This window comes from Macaca mulatta, chromosome 8 (assembly GCF_049350105.2).
Source record: "Macaca mulatta isolate MMU2019108-1 chromosome 8, T2T-MMU8v2.0, whole genome shotgun sequence".
Classification (NCBI taxonomy): Eukaryota; Metazoa; Chordata; class Mammalia; order Primates; family Cercopithecidae; genus Macaca; species Macaca mulatta.
Genome location: NC_133413.1, coordinates 104,938,047 through 104,960,562, shown reverse-complemented (window position 1 = coordinate 104,960,562; position 22,516 = coordinate 104,938,047). Strand labels below are relative to the sequence as shown.

Genomic DNA, 22,516 nt, shown 5'->3' with positions numbered 1-22,516 from the left:
TATTGGCTAAAAGTAAAGAGGTATTATTCAGTTTATCTGTAAATTAAATATTTGGATAAAAGCACAACAGAGTTTTATTAGAACATTGATCTGGTCTTAAACAAAAAAACTAAAAAATTATAAAATGTTTATGAGAATCTTACTTCATGGTCAAACTGATTAAGATTGGATAGATTTGTCTATTAAGAACTGGGTTTGACATCAATAGTATTAAACAATGATGCAAAGTGGGTCTCTGTTTCTTGTAATCAAACCATTCTAAACTGAAACAACTACTTACAAAGTGTTCCTATAAGCTCAGTGGGACATGTCAATCAAATAAAATATGATAATGATCTTAAATGAACCAACAATAGTGTTGCAGAAATAAAATACAAATATAAGAAAGATGGCCAGGCACAGTGGCTCATGCCTGTAATCTCAGCACATTGAGGGGTCGAGGCAGGAGGATCCTTTGAGGCCAGGAGTTCCAGACTAGCCATAGCAACATAGCAAGACCCTGTTTTTACAAAATTAAAACTTAAAAAATTAGCCAGGCATGGTGGTGCATGCCCGTAGTCCCAGCTATTCTGGAGGCTGAGGAGGGAGGATAGCTTGAGCCCAGGTATGCAAAGCTGCAGTAAGCCATGACCACACCACTGTACTACAGCCTGGCTGACAGAATGAGGCCCTGTCTCAAAAAAAAAAAAAAAAAAAAAAAAAAAAAAAAAAAAAAAAAAAGGAATGAAAGAAATAAGAGGAGACTAGAAGCAAAGAGTTCATTAGAAAAGTTATTAAGATAATTCATAGGAGGGGGTTAAAAGTCTGAATTTTGGCAGTGGAAATGGAAAAGAAAGGAATGAGAAGAGACATTAACAGGAAAGAAGTTATGAAATTTTGGTTAAATAATGGTCTCTAATGATTACCATGAGTGCCTGAAACTCAATGTTTACTGGTTATCTGACAGTCTAAAATTCTAGTTCACATCAATGACAGAAATAAAGGGTGAACAAGATCATGAGTTGAAAAAGTAGAGGAAACCCCAGACATTGCATGGTTTTAGGCTTTAGCCCTACCACTCTCGCGAGCCTCCCGTCTAGGAGAGCCATTAGTGTCTCAGGATGTCATATAATTGAACTCATACTGTATGTAGCCTTTACAGATTGGCTTATTTTACTTAGAAACATGAATCAAAGTTTTTTCCATGTCTTTTTATGGCTTAATATCTTCTTTCTTTTTTTTTTTTTTTTTTTTTTTGAGACAGAGTCTGGCTCTGCCGCCCAGGCTGGAGTGCAGTGGCCGGATCTCAGCTCACTGCAAGCTCCGCCTCCCGGGTTCACGCCATTCTCCTGCCTCAGCCTCCCGAGTAGTTGGGACTACAGGCGCCACCGCGCCCAGCTAGTTTTTTGTATTTTTTAGCAGAGACGGGGTTTCACCGTGTTAGCCAGGATGGTCTCGATCTCCTGACCTCGTGATCCGCCCGTCTCGGCCTCCCAAAGTGCTGGGATTACAGGCTTGAGCCACCGCGCCCGGCCTATCTTCTTTCTTTTTAGTTTTGAGTAATATTCTATTATCTAGATATAACAGTTTATTTTTCCATTCACTTACTGAAGAACATTTCTGTTGCTTCCAAGTTTTGGCAATTATGAATAAAGCTGCTATAAACATCCATCTGCAGGTTTTATGTGGATAGGAATTTTCAGTTCCTGTGGGTAAATACTAATAAGCATGAATACTGGATTGTATAGTAAGAGTATGTTTAATTTTGTAAGAAACTGACAAATTGTCTTCCAAAATGGTTGTACCATTTTGTGTTTCCACCAGCAATGAATAAGAGCTCCTGTTGCCCCACATCCTCACCAACATTTGGTGTTGCCAGTGTTTCTTACAACATCCTTGTAAAAGTAACTAGTAAAGTTTTGCTGTGGGTTTTTTTTTTTTTCCCATAGGGTCTTGCTCTGTCACCCAGGCTGCACCACAGGTATATGCCACCATGACTATTTTTTTCTTTTTTCTCTTTCTCTTTTTTTTTTTTTTTTTTTTGAGACAGTCTCACTCTGTCACCCACGCTGGAGTGCAATGGTGTGATCTTGCTCACTGCAACCTCTGCCTCCCAGATTCAAGTGATTCTCCTGCCTCAGCCTCCCGAGTAGCTGGGATTACAGGCCTGTACCACCACACCTGGCTAATTTGGTATTTCTAGGAGAGAGGGGGTTTCACCATGTTGGCCAGGCTGGTCTCAAATGCCTGACCTGACAAGATCCACCCGCCTGAGCCTCCCAAAGTGTTGGGATTACAGGCGTGAGCCACCGTGCCCAGTGTATTATTATTATTATTTTGGTAAATAAAACGGGGTCTTGCTTTGTTGCCTATTGCCCAGGCTGGTCTTCAACTCCTGGGCTCAAGTGATCCTCCCACGTCATCCTGCCAAAGTGCTGGGATTACAGGCATGAGCCACTGCATCTGGCTGCTGTTTTAACCTAAGAAGTGAAGAAATTCTTTACCTAAGGAAATCCTAAAACCACTCACTAAGTAGTAGAATTAAAATGGGATAAGGCACCAAGCTTGATCAGTCAGTAATAAAGCTATAGGGCCCATGATCTGGCAGTGATACAGCAATTCCAGTTTATAGTAAAGATCAGAAAGAATAGATGACCTTATGAAACTATAAGTTTGTATAACAGGTTTAGCAATTAATAATTAATAAAGTATACACTTCTCCTGCAGTCTGCAATGGACTCCCCAGTAGGTGGCGGTAGATTGCAACTGGGCCTTGAAATTGCCTGAGATTTTCATTTCTGGCCTTGTACTAATAAAACATTTGCCTGGCATCTAAATGTTCTTTTTTTTTATTTTTTATTTTTTATTTATTTATTTTTTAAGACGAAGTCTCCCTCTCTTGCCCAGGATGGAGTGCAGTGATGAGATCATAGTTCACTGCAGCTCAAGTAATCCTCCCCGCTCAGCATCCTAAGTAGCTGGGACTACAGGTGTGCACCACTGCACTTGGCTAATTTTTTTTTTTTTTTTTTTTTGGAGAAATGAGGTCTTGCTATAAAGTTTCAACATGACTTTTGAAAGCCTCATTTCCCCCCCCCTTTTTTTTTTTTTGAGATGGAGTCTTGCTTTGTTGCCCAGGCTGGAGTGCAGTGGTGTGATCCCGGCTCACTGCAAGCTCTGCCTCTCGGGTTCAAGCGATTCTCCTGCCTCAGCCTCCCGAGTAGCTGGGACTATAGGGCTGTGCCACCGGGCCCGGCTAATTTTTATTTATTTTTATTTTTTGTATTTTTAGTAGAGACGGCGTTTCGCCATGTTGGCCAGGCTGGTCTGCAACTCCTGACCTCAGGCAATCTGTCCACCTTGGCCTCCCAAAGTGCTGGGATTACAGGTGTGAACCACAGCGCCTGGCTGAAAGCCTCATTTCTTAAAAGAAAATTAACAATGAACTTCATTAAAATAGCTGAATTTTTAAACTCATCATCTTGTTCACCATTTATTTCTGTCATGGGTATGGACCAGAATTTTAGAGTGTCAAATAATCAGTAAATATTGAGTTCTACATGCACATGCTAATCATTAGACCATTATGTAACCAAAATTTCATAACTTTTTTCCTTACGTGTATTCTCATTCCTTTCTTTTCCATTTCCACCGTCAAAAATCCAAATCCAGACTTTTAGCCCCCTCTTATGAATTATCTTTTTTTTTTTTTTTTTTTGTAAGACGGAGTCTTGCTCTGCTGCTGAGTGCAGCGGCGCCGTCTCTGGCTCACTGCAATCTCCGCCGTTCTCCTGCCTCAGACTCCTGAGTAGCTGGGACTACAGGCGCCCGCCACCACGCCCAGCTAACTTTTGGCATTTTAGTTTCATCGTGTTAGCCAGGATGGTCTATATTTCCTGACCTCGAGATCCGCCCGCCTCAGCCTCCCAAAGTGCTGGGATTACAGGCCTGAGCCACCGTGCCCGGCCGAATTATTTTAGTAACTTTTCTAATGCTCTCTGCTTCTAGTCTCTCATTTCAATTAGTTGTAAACACCATGGGAAGAGTAAACTTTCTGATAAATATTTTCTTTAATTTTATTCTTCTTTCAAAATAGTCAATGCTCAGTTTCCTTTTTTAAACAAAATTTAATCAATTAATTTTGAGGTGGAGTCTCTCTGTCTCCCTGGCTGGAGTGCAGTGGCATGATCTTGGCTCACTGCAACCTCCGCCTCCCAGGTTCAAGCGATTTTTCTGCCTCAGCCTCCCAAGTAGGTGGGATTACACGTGTGTGCCACCATGCCTGGCTGAGTTTTGTATTTTTAGTGGAGATGGGGCTTGGTCATGTTGGCCAGACTGGTCTCAAACTCCTAACCTCAGGTGATCTGCCCGTCTCGGCCTCCCAAAATGTTGGGATTACAGGCATGAGCCACCACGCCTGGCCTCTTTATTTCTTTTTAGTTTCTGTTTTTGAGACAAAGTCTCACTCTGTCACCCAGGCTGGAGTGCGGTGGCACGATCTTGGCTCACTGCAACCTCCACCTCCCAGGTTCAAGCAATTCTCCCACCTCAACCTCCCGAGTAGTTGGAACTGCAGGTGCATACCACCATGCCCAGCTAATTTTTGTATTATTTGGTAGAGACAGGGTTTCACCACGTTGTCCAGGCTGGTCTTGAAATCCTGACCTCAAGTGATCTGCCCATCTCAGCCTCCCAAAGTAAGGGGATTACAGACATGAGCCACCACACCTGGCCAGTGCTCAGTTTCAATTCTTCAGTTCATTCCCAGGTCACAAGACAAATTCCACAGTGGAATTAAAGGCTTTCCTCCATCTGACCTCAACTGACCTCTTCCATTTTGTCTTTAGTGCCTTCATTTAAAGTTATCCACTCACTGAACATACTAGTCTTTCTGCCTTGGCTCAAATTGTTATACTCTTGAATGTGTTGAACTCTCTCTCCTCTTCTCTGACCATCTTAATTCTTATATATCCTTCAGAAACTATCTAGTTCAAACTCTTTTCCAGGCTGGGCAAGATGGCTTTTGCATATAATCCCAGCACTTTGGGAAGCTGAGGCGGGTGGATCGCTTGAGCTCAGTAGTCGGAGACCAGCCTACGCAACATGGCAAGACTCCATCTCTACAAAAAAATACAAAAATTAGCCAGGTGTATGGCTGTACCAGTAGTCCCAGATACTTGGAAGGCTGATGTGCAAGGATCACTTGAGCCTGGGAGATCAAGGCTGCAGTGAGCTGGGATCACACCACTGCCCTCCAGCCTAGGCAACAGAGTGAGACTCTGTCTCAAAAAACAATCACCAAGCAACCACAAAAAAACACCCCCCACACAAAAACAACAAATTCCATTTCCATAAGGAGTCACTGACCATCCCAATTCTCATTATTCACTCATTCAACAAATACATAAAGCCTATCATATCCAGCTACTATTAGGCAAGGGAATACAACCATGAAAATGATGTAGTCTCTTCCTTCAAAGGGTCTGCAGTTTCTGAGGAAAGGTTAATTATAATACAAAAATAAGTGACATGATAAAATATACAGTAATAGCATACAGGAACCCCTATCTCCTATTGGGTCTGGTGAACAGGAAAGTTTTTCCAAGTCCTGAAAGATGAATAGAGTTAGCTGGCAAAGAGGAGACAAGGGTATTTCAAAATGAGGAAAAGAACACGATTAGAAGCAGAGAAGCATAAGAAAGCACTTTGAGGCCGGGTGCAGTGGCTCACGCCTGCTAATCCCAGGACTTTGGGAGGCCGAGGTAGGCGGATCACGAGGTCAGGAGATCGAGACCATCCTGGCTAACACGGTGAAACCCTGTCTCTACTAAAAATACAAAAAATTAGCCAGGCATGGTGGCGGGCACCTGTAGTCCCAGCTACTCGGGAGGCTGAGGCAGGAGAATGGCGTGAACCCGGTAGGCAGAGCTTGCAGTGAGCCAAGATCGCGCCACTGCACTCCAGCCTGGGTGACAGAGCAAGACTCCATCTCAAAAAACAAAAACAAACACAAAAAAACTTTGAATCTGAAGACCAAAATTAAAGCAAAATAAAACAAGCATTCTAAACACTTAAGAAGTTTCTAAATGCACACTCTTAAACTCTGTACTTAAGCTGGGCGATGAGTTGGTTAAATCTGTATTTTGTTTGTATTTTTTTAGAAACAAGGTCTCACTCTGTTGCCCAGGCTGCAGTGCAGTGGTGTGATCTTGGCTCACAGCAGCCTTGAACTCTTGGGCTCAAGTGATCCTCCCTCCTCAGCCTCTGGAGTAGTTGGGACCACAGGCACACACCACTGTGCCTGGATAATTTTTAAATTTTTTTGTTTGTTTGTTTTATAGAGACAGGGCCTTGCTTTGTTGCCATGGCTGGTCTCAAACTCCTGGCCTCGAGGGATCCTCCTGCCTGGGCCCCTCAAGATGCTGGGATTACAGGCATGAGCCATGTGCCTGGCTATCTTTCTGATATTTGTATTTTATCTCTGCAACACTATTGGTGGTTCATTTCAGATCATTATCATATTTCATTTGGTTGAAATGTCCCACTGAGCCCATAGGAACACTTTCTAAGTAGTTGTTTCAATTTAGAATGGTTTGTTTGCAAGAAACAGACTTGGGGTTTACAACAAGGAACATTAATCTCAAACAAGATCAGTAACATGGTTGGGCATCCCTCAGTGAACCTGCTTCTGGACTCAGGGCAGCTTTGTCATCTCAGTATAGGTGATCTTCAACAGTCATTCTTGTCTAGTCGTTTGTCGTTAATTTGGCTCAGCTCCATTCCATGTATCTATATCCTCTGTACTACTACCAGCTGGTAATTTCACTTGAGCCTCTCATTGTTCAGTCAGGCCACACATCAGAAGTTGCTGGCCAATTGAGAGCTCCCTCCCCACCTTGTGCCAGGTGACTATTCTTGGCCAAATTAGCTGGAGATGGGAGACCAGGTGAAGTCCACTGCACAACCTGCAGAAGATTTACATAGGAGTAGACTCCCTGATACAGGAGGGAAAGTGGATCCAGAGAGAGAGAGGGAGAAAGAAAGAGGGAGAGAGAAGAGACAGAGAGGAGAGCCCAATTAATATTTGCTCATCAAGTAACATAAAGTTCTTATGTAAAAGCAACTTTTTAGACAGCTCACTTCATGCTACTGGCCGTCTTCAAATCTACCTAACCTTTGTATTTATGCTTAAAAATTGTTTTTTAAAGAAAGAATAATCCAGCCAGGTGTAGTGGCTCATTCCTGTAATCCCAAAGTTTTGGGAGGCTGCGATGGGAGATCGCTTAAGCCCAGGAGTTCAAGACCAGCCTGGGCAACATAATGAGACCCCTGTCTTTACACACACACACACAAACACACACACACAGATTAGCCAAATGTGGTGGTATGTGCCTGTAGTCCTAGTTATTAGGGAAGCTGAGGTGGGAGGATTACTTCAGACTAGGAATTCAAGGTTACAGTGAACTCTGATTGTGCCTCTGCACTCCAACCTGAGCAACAGAATGAGACCTTGTCTCTCTCTTAAAAAAAAAAAAAAAAGGCCGGGCGCGGTGGCTCACGCCTGTAATCCCAGCACTTTGGGAGGCCAAGACGGGCGGATCACGAGGTCAGGAGATAGAGACCATCCTGGCTAACACGGTGAAACCCCGTCTCTACTAAAAATACAAAAAATTAGCCGGGTGCAGTGGTGGGCGCCTGTAGTCCCAGCTACTCGGGAGGCTGAGGCAGGAGAATGGCATGAACCCGGGAGGCGGAGCTTGCAGTGAGCCAAGATTGTGCCACTGCACTCTAGCCTGGGTGACAGAGCAAGACTCCGTCTCAAAAAAAAAAAAAAAAAAAAAAAAAAACATAAGGCTTATGTCACTAGTCTTCAAGAGTACAGAAATAAAGTGAAGAGCAAGTTTAGATTAAGCTACAATTGCTTGTAATTAAGACCTAAAAGTTACAGAAGTTACTTTTCTGTGTATTTCTCAGAGTTTATTGATTTATTATTTTAGAGGTGAGGTCTCACTCTGTGGCCCAGGCTGGAAAAGGTTTATATTATGCCCCAACATGCATGGTTAAGCTCTAAGAGGGAGATAGGGTTTGCAGCATTTCCCAAATGATTTTTGATCACAGAAACCTTTTTCTTCTGTGGGGCTTCTTGAGGGAACATGATTTGAGACAGTCTAGATCTGCTGAACATGGTACAGCAATTACATAAAGAGAAAAGGCCATGTGTAAGGCATATGGTCCGCATACTATGGGCCTGGTACTGGATGGTGGAACTGAACCACAGAGCTTTGCCTGTGTTTGAAATAGGTAGGATCCCAGAAAGGTGTATTCATGACTTTCTGAAAAAACATTTGGAAAATAGCTGGGGTCATTCAATCTTTCAGAACAACTGGCACTAATGGGTATGCTTATTTTGAGATATATCTGTATATAATAGTTTACAGTCTGTGTTTCTTAAATCTGTAGGTAATCTCTGGACTACATAATGAAGAATGATATGGAAGTGTCACAGCAAACCCTTGGCCATGGAAAATTATAATCAAGTCTCATAGAAAAATGGGGCAGCTGTTACTTTTGATTGGTGCCTTCAGAGAGGCAGGCAAATGGAGGCCCATTGTGTTCCTGATGCCGGATGAATGTCTTGCAGCTGGCTGTCTGCCGGACTCCCAAATCAGTCGTTCTTTTCCAAGAGAACTGTTGATGTACTTGGTCTCAGGAGAAGTTAAAATGCTTGGCAGTTCACTCAGACCTTCCTCTTGCTCTGTATACTTGTGTAAATGTCAGTCACCTTGAAAGGGAGCTCATCTGTTATCAACATTGGAATTGTGGGCTGGTTACATTTCTCCCACCACCTTTGTCTTTTTTCTCAAGTTGTTCCTGGCAAGTATTCAGACTTTTATAAATTGCTTTTCACACTGAAGACAAATTTTGTTTTCCTTCAAATTGCTCTTTTCACTGTCAGGTGCTGGAAATCAAAGAAGGAAAGATACAGTAGCTGGTAAAATAGCAGTAGCTACTATGGGCTGGTTACAGAGCACCGTCCTGGGAGACTTTATGATCTGATGAGCAAGAGAGACAAAAATGAAAGAACAAAAACAGAAAAGTACAATATAAGCATTTGACATATAAATTATGTGCAATATATAATTCTATATGGGATCTGAAATAGGACAAAATAAATTAATTTGTTCAATAAGTATTTTTGAGTGTTTAGTATGTGCCATGTACTAGGGATGTATTAATGAACAAGATACAATCACTACGTGGGAAGCAGCTCAGAGGCTAGAAGAGGGACACTGACCTCTTCTAGCCACAAACAAGTTGGGTACTAAAGCTTAAGCTGTGGAATATACTCTCACAAATGAGAGAATATCAAGTCTCCTGAGGGGTAGGAGGAGCCACTGGGGGGAAGTAGGTACGTATATACCATATTTGGTTTACGCATTTATTTGCTGATGGATATTTGAGTTGTTTGTACCTTTTTGGCCATTGTAAATAGTGCTGCTATGAACATGCGCATATAAGTATTTGTTTAAATACCTACTTTCAGGCTGGCACAGTGGCTCACACCTGTAATCCCAGCATTTTGGAAGGCCATGTCAGGAGGACTGCTGAGGTTAGGAGTTAGAGATAAGCTTGAGTAACATAGTGAGATCTCCCCACCCATTCTAAACAATTAAAAAAATTAGTAAGACATGGTGGCATGTGCCTGTAGTCCCAGCTACTCAAGAGGCTTAGGTGGGAGGATTGCCTGAGCCCAGAAGTTCAAGGCTGCAGTGAACTATGATCATACCACTGAACCCCAGCCTGGGCAACAGAGCAAGATCCTGCCTCATTTAATAAATAAATAAATACCCATTTTCGAGTCTTTTAATATATACCTAGCAGTTGGACTTGGGGTTATATGGTAATTCTATGCTTAACTTTTTGAGGAACCATCACACTGCTTTCCACAGTGGCTGCACCATTTTACATTCCCACCAGCAATGTACAAGAGTTTCAATTTCTCCATGTCCTTGCTAATACTTGTTATTTAAAAAAAACTGTAACCATCCTAATGGATATGAAGTGGTATCTCACTGTGTTTTTTTTTTTTTTTTTTTGAGACAGAGTCTCACTCTGTTGCCAAGGCTGGAGTACAGAGGTGCGATCTCGGCTCACTGCAACCTCAACTTCCCGGGTTCAAGAGATTCTCCTGCCTCAGCCTCCTGAGTAGCTGGGATTACAGGCATGCATCATCAAACCCAGCTAATTTTGTATTTTTAGTAGAGATGGAGTTTCACCATGTTGGCCAGGCTGGTCTTGAACTCCTGACCTCAAGTGATCCACCTGCCTTGGCCTCCCTAAGTGCTGGAATTACAGGTATGAGTCACCGTGCCCAGCCTCACTGTGGTTTTCATTTGCCTGTCCCTAATGACTAAAGATATTGAACATCTTTTCATGTGCTTGTTGGTCATTTGTACACCCTCTTTGGAAAATGTCTGTTCAAGACCTTTGACCATTTTAAAATTGGGGGGTTTGTCTTTTTGTTGTTGAGTTGTAAGAGTTCTTTCTATATTCTGCAGAGTAGATCCTAATTAGATATATAATTTGTAAATACTTTCATTCTGTAGGTTGTTGTCTTAGTTTGTTTGTGCTGCTATAACAGAATATCTAAGAATGATTCATTTATAACAAACAAATTTATTGGCTCACAGTTCCAGAGCCCAGAAGTCCAAGATCAAGGCACTAACATCTGGTGAGGGCCTTCTTTCTGCATCACATGGTGGAAGGCCACCACACCCAGCTGATTTTTTTGTATTTTTAGTAGAGATGGAGTTTCACTATGTGTTAGCCAGGATGGTCTCGATCTCCTGACCTCGTGATCTGCCCGCCTTGGCCTCCCAAAGTGCTGGGATTACAGGCGTGAGCCATCGCACCCAGCCTACCTCATTTATTTTTGACAAGCTAATGACCTCATTGAGACAACAGAAACCATCAGAGAGGAACTCCCTCATTTTCCACATAGTATATCCTCATCTGCATTTGTACCCATGGACTCTTTCTTCCCCTGGTTACCAGAGAGTAGGTGTTTCTTTTAGCAAAGGTTACTCTTTATTTGGCCACCAGGTACCACTTCTACCTATTAAACACTTTGCTGTCTCAGATGTCCCCTCTGTCTCTTCATCATCATGGTTACTCTCCTCATTACTTTGTTCCCATAATTCTACACACTGTTATCCCTCATGTTAAAAACACTATTTCTTGACCTGACAGGCTTCCTCCAACAAGCATCACATTTCTTTGTTCTATGCAACAAAAGTTTGTGGTATTTTTTGCAATTTTATAACTTTATTTGATGTGTTTGATGATCAGTGGTTAGTTGTCCATACTGACTGTAGATTTTTCAAAGTGGTAACATGTACATAGGTAACCAAAGTATAGAGCTCGTTTGGTGAATCTTCATCTTCATTACGTTCCGGGACAACTGCACGTGGATACGGTATGGGACATTACTTATTCCTTCGGCCCAGACAGCTTTGTTGAGCCTGGTATCAATGCGCACATCTGGAACTCTCATATCCTTCATGGCAAATTTCTGGATCTCTTTGAGTGGAGGGGCATGCTTCTTTTTTTCTTTCTTTTTTTTTGAGACGGAGTCTCGCTCTGTCGCCTAGGCTGGAGTGCAGTGGCCCGATCTCAGCTCACTGCAACCTCTGCCTCCTGGGTTCAAGCGATTCTCCTGCTTCAGCCTCCCGAGTAGCTGGGATTACAGGCCCTCAGCACTACGCCCGGCTAATGTTTGTATTTTTAGTAGAGACGGGTTTTCACCATGTTGGCCAGGCTGGTCTCGAACTCCTGACCTTCTGATCCGCCTGCCTCGGCCTCCCAAAGTGTTGGGATTGTAGGCGTGAGCCACTGCGCCCGGCCGAGGGGCACGCTTCTTGAAGTCCACTCCATGGATGTGTTTGTGAATGCTGATGGTGTATTCTCGGGTCACCACCTCGTTGATGGCAGAACTGCCCTTTTTCTTCTTGCCACCCTTCTTTGCAGGAGCCATTCTGCCAGGCCCAAACTGGAAAGGAAGGCAACAAAAGTTTTTTGAAAAGTTATTTATACAACTTTTCTCTACTCCTCGGTTCTTATTTACCCGTAAAAATTCTATTTTTGCTGGGTGCGGTTGGCTCACACCTCTAATTCCAGCACTTTGGGATGTCCAGGCGGGTGGATCATGAGGTCAGGAGATTGAGACCATCCTGGCTAACACGGTGAAACCTCCTCTCTACTGAAAATACAAAAAATTAGCCAGGCATGGTGGTGGGCACTGTCTGAGGTCAGGAGTTCAAGATCAGCCTGGCTAAAATTGAAACCCCATCTCTACTAAAAATACAAAAATTAGCTGGGCATGGTAGTGCACGACTGTAGTCCCAGCTACTCAAGAGGCTGAGTCAGGAAAATTGCTTCAACCAGGGAGGCAGAGGGTGCATTGAGCACCCTCATTGCTCAGGTGGTGGGTGCACCAAAACCTCAGAAATCACCACTAAAGAACTTTTCCATGCAACCAAACACCACCTGTTCCCTCAAAACTATTGAAATAAAAATAAAAATAAAAATGTAAAAACAAAAGGGTATCAAAGCTAAGAAAATCAGACTGTAAAATGACAACAATAAAAGCACTATATAGTACATTGGTTAAGGCAGAGCTTAGGGGAAAATTCATATACATAAATACATATAGTAATAAATAAAAATATGAATAAAAATAAACATCAGTGGTAGAAATTAGAAAGAGAACAGCATATAAGCCTAAACACAGAAGAAGGGGCGGGGCAGGGTAGCTCACGCCTATAATTGCAGCACTTTGGGAGGCTGAGGCAGGAGGATTGCTTGAAGCCAAGAGTTTGAGACCAGCCTGGGCAACAAAGCAAGACCCTGTTTCTAAAGAAAAAAAAAAGCAAGAATCAGAAAACAGAAAAATATTAGAAACAACAAATATCAATGCAACAACAAATAATAAAAGATAAACTATAGCTAGCTAATAGAGGAAACTGGATGGCTGAGGAAGGATGTGGATAGGAGATTTACTTTAGAAACTCATTTATTATTAAATATTTCAGACATACCAGAAGGTACAAACAATAATGTAAGGCATGCTTGTGAAATGAACACTAACCTAAATAATAAAACATTACCAAGGCATGTGAAGCCTTTCTGTTCTTCTCCATTACATCTCCCTCCAGTTCACCACTACCTTGAAATTTTAGTCATTCCAATGCATGACTTTATAATTTCATGACATATGTACACTCCTAAACATTTATATTCTTTCCCACGTTAATTATATAAATGTTATTTTACATTATATATTTTTTATTTCCTTTTCTAAGAGATGGGTGTCCCCACTGGCTGCCAACTCCTGGGCTTAAGAGATTCTCCTGTCTCAGCTTCCCCGAGAAGTTGGGACCACAGGAACACGCCACCGCACCCGGCTTGCGATGAGGTGTGTTAAACTTGTTTTGTTTAGGTTTTTGTCTTTTTTGTTTTTCCTTTTTGTGAAGAACGGGGACTCGCTATATTGCCAGTTCTCCAGCTCCTGGGCCCAAGCGATCCTCCCGCCTCATCCTCCCTAAGTGCTGGGATTACAGGCGTGAGCCAACGCGCCCGCTAACCCTGTTTTTTGGGATTTTTCATGCTAGTAAATATAGTACTAGTTCATTCTTCGTACCTGCTATATACTATTATATAAATACGCCACTGTTTAGTTATTACTTCTGTCAATGGCACTTATGTTTCCTGTTCTTTTGCAACTTACGAAGTTTGCTATGAATATTCTTGTATTTGTAGATACGTGGGCGAGAATTTTCCTAGAAGAGGGGTAGGCACGTGTAATTTTACAAGCTATTTCCTAGTTGCTCTGCTAAGGGTTTGTGCCGTTTAGACTACCAAACCGCCGTGTTTATCTCGTTGCTCAAAAGCTCAACACCCGACACGAGAGGCTTACTTTTCATTCTGCCTCCTGTTTTATTGTTCCTGGTACTTCACGTTATACAATTCCTCGATTTTTATTTCAATTACTCCTCACAATCAGCCTGTGGGTTAAGTACGATTTTTCACATTTTACAGATAAGAAAACAAAGAATCTCTTCATTTGTTGAGACAACAGTTTTTCTTCTATTTAAATCAATGTCTTACTTTTCAACCTCGCTCACTGTTATCTTTTTGCTCCCAGCGCTGGAAAAAGTGGGACATCCCCTTCGGTGGGTGTACGGGGTTGGTATCCAAAGTTGGCAGCTTTCCCTCCCCTTCCTCCACCCTCTCCAAAACCCCGTCTCCGCGCTTCGCCACCCGGGGACAGCTGTGGCTCTGTAAAGCGGCGGAACGACAGGGTTTGAACCACTGGAGACCCCGTAGTTCCCATCTCGCTTCCCTCTGCCCCCCTCTGCGTCTGGGGGCGCCCGCCGCCGCGCTGGAAAAGGCGGGGCCGGCAACTTTGGGCAACAAGATGCGTTGGGATAGGCCGAGGTTTGCGGCGCTAGTGCTCTGGTCACCGGAAGTGCCGCTGTTTCTCCCTCTCCTGAGCCGCTGTGGCCGAGGCTGGAGCGCTGCCCCGGAAGTTCTCCCCCCTGTTCCCCGCCCGCGGCAAACATGGCGGTGGACTCGGCGATGGAGCTGCTATTTTTAGATACTTTTAAACACCCGAGCGCTGAGGTAAGGCTTGGCGACTTGATTCTGACGCTGCTTCTCGACTTGGGACCTTTACAAAAAAACCGTTGGGCGTCCTCGACTTTTCCCTCTGCAGATTACTTCTTTAATTTCTCGCTTACACACAGACACCCTCCCCCGAGCGGTGTGAGCATCGCGTCTGAGGGAGGGCTGCAGCAGCCTCTTCATTTCCTTGCTTTAACTTGGACCTTCCGTGTCTTTGGTCGAGTTGGCTTTTCTGCTTGCATGGCTTTATTTTTTGTTTTTCCTATCAGGTTTGGGCCGTGAGAAGGATCAGGGTTCTCAGGTTTACCTCAGATGGCATTTGGGAGGGGTCTTGATTTGACAGTAGTGTTTGACAGTACTGCCGGAGTCTGAGCAGCTTACGTTGGCTTCGTGGTTTCCGAATCACGATGTTTCTAAACCCTTTCTCTTTGGCTCCTTTTCTGTCGGGAGTTATGTTCCCCAGTTGTGACACTCATTCGGTTTAGGATTACGGTGCTCTCTAATTTGGCCTGAAACTTTAATACTTGTCTCTCGGAAAGATTTCACACATTAGGAATGAGATGCATTCACGGAGAATACTTGCGAAGAGGGGAGCATTGAGAGAAGTATAGTTAAACTCATCCGCAGACATGTCTTTTGAGGGCGGGGGCGGAATGTTGTGGAGTAATATTTCTGTACAAAATTATTTGAACGCCCCTGAATGTACAATTGACCCAGCAATATGTAAATTAAACATAGCTGGTTAACTAAAGATTCCTGAAAGCAGACCAAAAATGAACTCGAATGAAGTCTACGGAGAAATTGTTCCCCCCCCCCAAAAAAAAGTGGACTTCACATTTCTCTGTCTTAATGTAAGCTTAATCAATTTACAGAACTGTTCTTTCTTTGGATATTATTTTTTTCCTTTTATTTGTGTCAAGTGTGTTCTTGTATCAAGCTTTTTGAGGATACATATAATTTCTTTTCTTCTCAGTTGTATCTCCAGTGCCTCTGTTAGCAAAACGTAGGTGCTCAATAAATATTTGGATGGAAAATGTTTAAAATGTTCTTTCTTTTGCAAGATAGTAATGATAGTGGGTAGTGGTTGTATCATAATGCTTTACCTGGCAAAATAGAAAGTTGACAGCTGTGATCTAATTTAACGAATGGTTTATAGGTTTATAAAAGTCAAAATTTGGAGAACTTCGAGTTAGCATTTCTTACTGACAATTAATTTATGGTCTCACATTTCATGTGGGTCAGTGTCAGTTAGCACTGTTTGTTCAATGACTATATCTCTCTGACATTCCAGCCAAGATTTAGAAAACCCTCAATGGAGACAGTAGTTGGATCAGATCAAACTTATCATGTGTATAGAAATAGAGGACAGTTAAATTTGAAGGAGCCTGGCGCAGTGGCTCATGCCTGTAATCTCAGCGTTTTGGGAGGCGGAAGCAGAAGGATTGTTTGAGTCCAGGAGTTTGAGACCACTCTGGGCAACATAGTGGAACCCCCGTCTCTACAAAAGAAAATTAACTAGCTGTGGTGGCTTGATGCTGTTGCCCCAACTACTCAGAACGCTGAAGTGGAAGGATCACTTGAGCCTGGGAGGTCGAGGCTGCCGTGAGATAAGATCACACCACTGTGCTCCAGCCGGAGCAACAGAGTGAGACCCTGTTTCGAAAGAAAGAAAGAGAAAGAGAAAAAAAAGAGAAAGAGGCATATGATGAATTAGTTTAGTACTATTCTAGTTTAGGAAAATTGGCCTTCATTAGTTTATCATATATTTAATCTATTCTTTTATTCATTCTTAGGTAAACATTGAGTACCTTGAGCGCATAGGGCAGATGGTAAATACCTTCTTCTGGGGTGATTGGGGAAGGCTTAGTAGAGATCACATTTGAATCAAGTCTTGAAGGAGGAAGTAGGGGTTTGTGGGTGATATGAAATATTGAAATGTTTGTTTTCAAGAAGTTATAACCCAGTGTTGGAGATTAGATCCACAAAATTGTGATTTGAGTTAGAATGTGATGATCGCATAAAGAAACACAGTGTGAATTCATTGGGGTTTATCATCTTTGTTTACAAAATGCCCATCAGTAGCTGACATATTAGAACTAGCTGTCTTTGTGGGTATAAATAAAGGATACATGATTTCAGAGGAGGCAGAGATAACTTTTCATTTGAGAGTATCAGGAAAGACTTCATCAAGGTGTTTGGCTTATGAACTTGGTCTTTGGTGAAAGGGGCAATATTTCACGGTTGTAGTTAGGAAAGGAGGGCATTCTACTGGAGTAGTCAGTCATCTGTTAGGATATGCTTGAAGTAGCAGTGTGAAGTGGCACCCAAGGCAGTTCAGAGACAGATCATGGAGCTCCTTGAATGCTCAACAAAAAATTATGGACTTTAGGCCAGGCGCGGTGGCTCAAGCTTGTAATCCTAGCACTTTGGGAGGCTGAGGCGGGTGGATTGCCTGATGTCAGGAGTTTGAGACCAGCCTGGGTAACACGGTGATACCCGTCTCTACTAAAATACAAAAAATTAGCCGGGCATGGCGGTGTGCGTCTGTAGTCCCAGCTACTCAGGAGGCTGAGGCAGGAGAATTGCTAGAACCCGGGAGATGGAGGTTGCTGTGAGCCAAGATCGCGCCACTGCACTCCAGCCTGCACGACAGAGCAAGACTCTGTCTCTTAAAAAAAAAAAAAAAAAAAAAGGACTTTTTTTTGTAGGAAATGGGTAGTTTTTGAGCAGGCAAATCATACAATTAGTAAGATACATTGGGTAGATTACTTGATCAATAATGCTTAAAATGGTTCAGAGAAAATAGACGTAAGGTGACAAAATCAGGGAGAAAAAGTGAGATGTTATGAAAACCTGAGTTAGCCAATGGGCAGCAATCATTGTTTAACATTTATTGAATGCCTAATTTGTGCCAGACACAGTGGGCTTTGATAACTTAAGTAAATCATCTCTGGTCCTTCCATCAGTTTTTCTTCTTTTTTTTTTTTTTTTGAGACTAGGTCTTGCTCTGTCACCCAAACTGGAGTGCAGTGCTGCGATCACGGCTTACTGCAATTTCTGCCACCGGGGCTCAATCGATCCTTCCATCTCTGCCTCCCGAGTAGCTGGGACTACAGTTGTGCACCAACACGCCTGGCTAATTTTTTAGTTTTTTTGTGGAGGTGGTGTTTTGCCATGTTGCCCAGGCTGGTCTTGAATTCCTGAGCTCAAGCGATTCTCCCACCTCAGCCTCCCAAAGTGCAAAGATTACAGGCGTGAGCCACTGCAGGGCCCACGCTGAGTTTTCAAAGGTAGTCATCTATATTTTGTAGATAAGGAAACTGAGCTTGAGAGATTAGGTGACTTTACTAAAATAACATAGCTAGATTAAGATCCACCATCACACATTTTTCTGGCTCTAAATCAGTGCTATGCTATGTCCCAGTGGAACTACATAGGAGAGGATTTATACATCTTTTGGATATATACAGATTTCGAGTATAGAATTGACAGGATGGCAACTGATTGTGTGAAGGAGATAGGGTAGTTAAAAATGGTAGAATTCTAGTTTTAGAGACAGGAGAACTAGTGGGACTAATGATGGTAAGAGTGTGGAAGTGAGTTTGATGGGAATGGGATAATTAGCCAGATTACTTTGCCCCATAGGAAGCTGAGAATCTGTTTAACAATTATTTATGAAAAACACTTTTGGAGGTGAGGGTATGGCTTTAGGAGGGGCAATACAAGTCAGAACAAAACCCATTGCCCTTGATTTCAAAGGAATTTGTAATACGGTAGAGAAGAGACATTTTTTAGTTTCACACAGGGAGTCCTTATTGCCAGCTACCATTAACAGCTCTTTTTTTGGTATTGTACTTATTTTACCAATAATTTCCTCTTCCCCACGTAAAGAACTGATACACATTTATAAGGCCAAGCTACTGAGTTCAGAAGACAAGCAGTTAAACTTATTAAAAGACAATTTCATTGTGAGGGAATAGTGTTCCTGTGAATGAAAAAACACTTAACATTACAAATCAAGAATGCAAGATAAGCCAGGTGTCGTGACATGTGTGCCTGTAGCCCCAGCCTGAGAGGCTGAAGTGGGAGGATCGCTTGAGCCCAGGAGTTGGAGGACAGCCTGGGCAACATAGCAAACGCGGTGTCTCATGCCTGTAATCCCAGCAATTTGGGAGGCCGAGGTGGGTGGATTACAAGGTCAGGAGATCGAGACCATCCTGGCTAACCTGGTGAATTCCTGTCTCTACTAAAAATACAAAAAAATTGGCTGGGTGTGGTGGCACGCCCCTGTAGTCCTAGCTCCTTGGGAGGCTGAGGCAGGAGAATGGCGTGAACCTGGGAGATGGGGCTTGCAGTGAGCCTAGATTGCGCCACTGCACTCCAGCCTGGGTGACAGGGCGAGACTGTGTCTCAAAAATAAAGTAAAATAAAATAAAAAAGCAAAATATCTCTCCAATGTTAGCATATACAATATTAGAAAAAATTGTTTAAGTTAAAATCAGATTTAAGCAAGATTATTTGATAAACAAGTATATGAGTGGAAAGCTATTGTATTTGTATATTCCTGTTGATAAATGAATTAATTTCCTTTCTGTATGTCTCCCTATTGTAATCAGCTTTTTCTTTGTATTTTGTAGCTGTAATTCACAACTGTCTTTATATTAACGTTTTTCCAAATCCTCTAGTGATTATTATACTTAAATGTATACACCCATTGCCCACGTTAATATTACAATACTGTAATACTGTTTTGTGGTTTCTTTTTTCACCTAACAATGTGTTGTACGTCTTTGTGAATCAAGAAGTAGTATACTTATATAATATTTTTAAAGTAAGCTTATTTTTAAAAATTTTCTCTTTTTTTTTTTTGACTAGGTAATACATGTATGAGGTACAAATACAAAAGGTACAAAAGGGTATATGGTAAAAAGTAAGTCTCTCTCCTCACTGTCCCCTAACCATCTTGTTTCTTTCCTTAGATATTCTATATAATATTCTTTTTAATTGGCTGTGTAATATTCTTTAAGTGGTAATGCTATATATATTTTTTGAAACAGGGTCTTGCTGTGTTGCCCAGGTTGGAGTGCAGTGGTGTGCTTATGGCTTACTACAACTTCTTCCTGGGCTTAAGTGATCCTCCTGCCTCAGCCTCCTGATTAGCTAGGACTATAGGTGCACACCACCATGCCCGTCTAGTTTTTAAAGTTTTTTTTTTTGTGGAGATGGGGTGTTACTGTGTTGCCAGGCTGGTCTTGTACTCTTGGCCTCAGGTGATCCTCCTGTCTTGGCCTCCCAAAGTGCTAGGATGTTAATGCTACTATTTATATATATTCTCATACATTTGATAATGAGAATGAGAATATATATATATATATTCTCATATATTTAGGTTTCTGACTTTACAGTGGTGTGTAATATTCTTGAAGCTAAATTGTTTTATACATTTTTAGTTAATTTTTAAATATTACTTTCAAGTGTGGAAGTGCTGGGTTAAAATAGAGTCCTAGGAGAGTAGGTCAATATTAGAAAGTCCTGTATTTTAGAGGTCATTTAAAAATGACTGTAGGAAACCAATTAGGAACTCATCTGCAGAAATGGAAAAGGAAGTGGTAGCAGTAGATGTGATAGCTAAAGGAGAGGGTAGAAAGAGAAGATAATTGCAGGGATAGAAGAATAAGGAAGGGAAACAGTTATGCTGTGACCTTTAAACATGCAGGTAAATGACTCCTTCCAAAGATAATTGTGGCTCAGAGTTGTGGAATCTGACCAGTCTTCATATTCCTGTTACACTCCTGATCATGAACCTTCCATGATTTCCCACTGTCAACCTGTTTTCCTAGGCTTTGTTTTTATTTCTCTGAAAACACAATTCAATAACCATTAATCAAGTGCCTATTAAAAATTCGTTTATTAAATGAATATGCTAGGTACTATGAATATGCAGTAAACTAAGACATAGGTCTGTCTTCTTTAAACACATAGTCTAATGGGAGAGATAAGAGGCAGTTACAATTCAGCTAGATAAAGGACTTTAGGCACTAGGAGGAGAGGCACCTATCTAGATTTGATCTGGCTCAGCTTTCAAGAGAAAGTTTACTTGTACAAGGAGTTGGGGCAGAGGGATGTGATGGATTTCGAGCAGAGAGAACATCATGAGTGAGGGCATGAAAATGATAAAAAGCATGATAGGCTAGGGATGTAAGTTTGGAGTGATAAAGAAGCCAGTCTTGTTTTAAGACCTAGGAATTTTGCTTGGCGGCAGTAAGGATCAGGGGAGTGGTACATGTATAGTTTAGAAAGACCATACTTCAATAGGAGAATGGGTTGATGGGAGACAAGAAAGAAGCACAGGATGCAAAGTCATAAGAATGATATACTAGACTTTGGGGACTCGGAGAGGGAAGGTTGGGATGGGGGTGAGGGATAAAGACTACATATTGGGTACAGTGCACACTGCTTGGGAGACAGGTACACTAAGATCTCAGAAATCACCATTAAAGAACTTATCCATGTAAACAACCACCTGTATCCTAAAAACTATTGAAATAAAAATTTAAGAAACAAAACTTAAAAAAGAAGCACAAAATCAGTTAGGTTCCTATTGCTGTAATTCATATTGGAGTGGTGTAGTATATGGAACTAAAGGAGTGACAGCCAGAATGGAGGAGAGCTTTAATCAATAGGATTTGGTGTTTGAATAGATAGATGATATAGATGAGAGAGGATGAGAAGTCCAGGATGATAATGTCTTGGGCAATATGTGGATGGTGATGCCATCACTGATGTAGGAGAAATTCAGTTTGGATTTGTTGAGTTTAGTGCACGAGGGACATTGAAATGGAGAGGCCGAGTGGGCAGTTGGATATAGTAGCCTGGGGCTCAGGATAGAGGTCCTAGTTGGAGATACAGGTTTGGAATTGTCTTCTGACTGTGGATGAAAATCTTGGTTTTGTAATTCTGTTGGTTGTCCTTAGCTACTCTTCTCTGCTTTCCTCCCCTATTTTGCTATTCTGCCCTCTAGCTATGATGAACTATATTTGCAATTTCTTTCTTTCCTTTTTTTTTTTTTTTTTTTGACAGAATCTCGCTTTGTTGCTTAGGATGGGGTGCAGTGGTGCTATCACGACTCACTGCAGCCTCAACCTCCTGGGCATAAGTGATCCTCCCACCTCAGTCTCCTGAGTAGCTGGGACTACAGGCATGTGCTACCATGCCCAACTGATTTTTAAACTTTTTATAGACACAGCATCTTCCTATATTGCCCAGACTAATCTTCTCGAACCCTGCCCTCAAGTGATCCTCCTGCCCCAACCTCCAAAGTGTTGGGATTAAAGGTGTGAGCCATGGCTCCTGGCCTGCACTTTTGTGAACCTTCCAAGTTCTTATTTGCATTCCTTTTGTGCATGCTTTCTCCTTGTTTGCCTACAACCTGGGCTGGGGACCTAAATACCCCTCTGAATTTTCATAGTGTCCTTTGTGAGTCTGTATCTTGGCAATTCACTTGTCTACCACAATAGATTGTCTGTTCGATAATGGCAGAGATTGTGTCTTGTCTTTGTAGCCTCAGAACTAGCATACTTTGGAACATAGTCGACATTTAATACATATTTAGAAATAAATATTTAATAGAACTGGTAGCAACAAATACAGAAACTCTTTTATATACAAATAAAATAGATTTTGAATGGCTATTTGTAAATCCTTAAATTCATTGTTGTTAAGCATGATATTTTTTATGGAGAGACTCAGTCTTTCTAGATGCAAATAATGTGAGCCATTCTTCTCATGATGAACTTTGACCACTAGGTAATGACAGTTGACTGAAGTACTAGGAAAAGTTGACATAAAATTGTCC

General features: G+C 42.0%; 2 protein-coding genes and 1 long non-coding RNA gene across 5 annotated transcripts in view; 2 read left to right on the top strand and 1 right to left on the bottom strand.

Annotated features, from left to right (window-relative positions):
• LOC144330819 (uncharacterized) overlaps nucleotides 1-8,578 on the top strand; it is a 76,739-nt gene extending 68,161 nt beyond the window's left edge. The window contains exon 3 of the transcript XR_013397339.1: nucleotides 8,440-8,578. The gene's annotated coding sequence lies outside the window, so the exon portion shown is untranslated. The remainder of the gene's footprint in view (nucleotides 1-8,439) is intronic.
• Nucleotides 8,579-11,284: 2,706 nt separating this feature from the next.
• LOC144330820 (uncharacterized) lies at nucleotides 11,285-14,400 on the bottom strand. Its single transcript, XR_013397340.1, has 2 exons — nucleotides 13,955-14,400; nucleotides 11,285-12,028 (listed from the first exon to the last, which is right to left on the bottom strand). It is a non-coding gene; the product is annotated as an uncharacterized LOC144330820 (long non-coding RNA).
• A 128-nt stretch (nucleotides 14,401-14,528) lies between these two features.
• VIRMA (vir like m6A methyltransferase associated) overlaps nucleotides 14,529-22,516 on the top strand; it is a 64,764-nt gene continuing 56,776 nt past the window's right edge. Inside the window, exons 1-2 of one of the 3 annotated variants that reach the window (XM_077942376.1) lie at nucleotides 14,579-14,661; nucleotides 19,537-19,567. In XM_077942376.1, coding sequence (XP_077798502.1) covers nucleotides 19,544-19,567 — 24 coding nt within the window. In that variant the 5' untranslated portion in view covers nucleotides 14,579-14,661; nucleotides 19,537-19,543. 3 annotated transcript variants of the gene reach the window in all.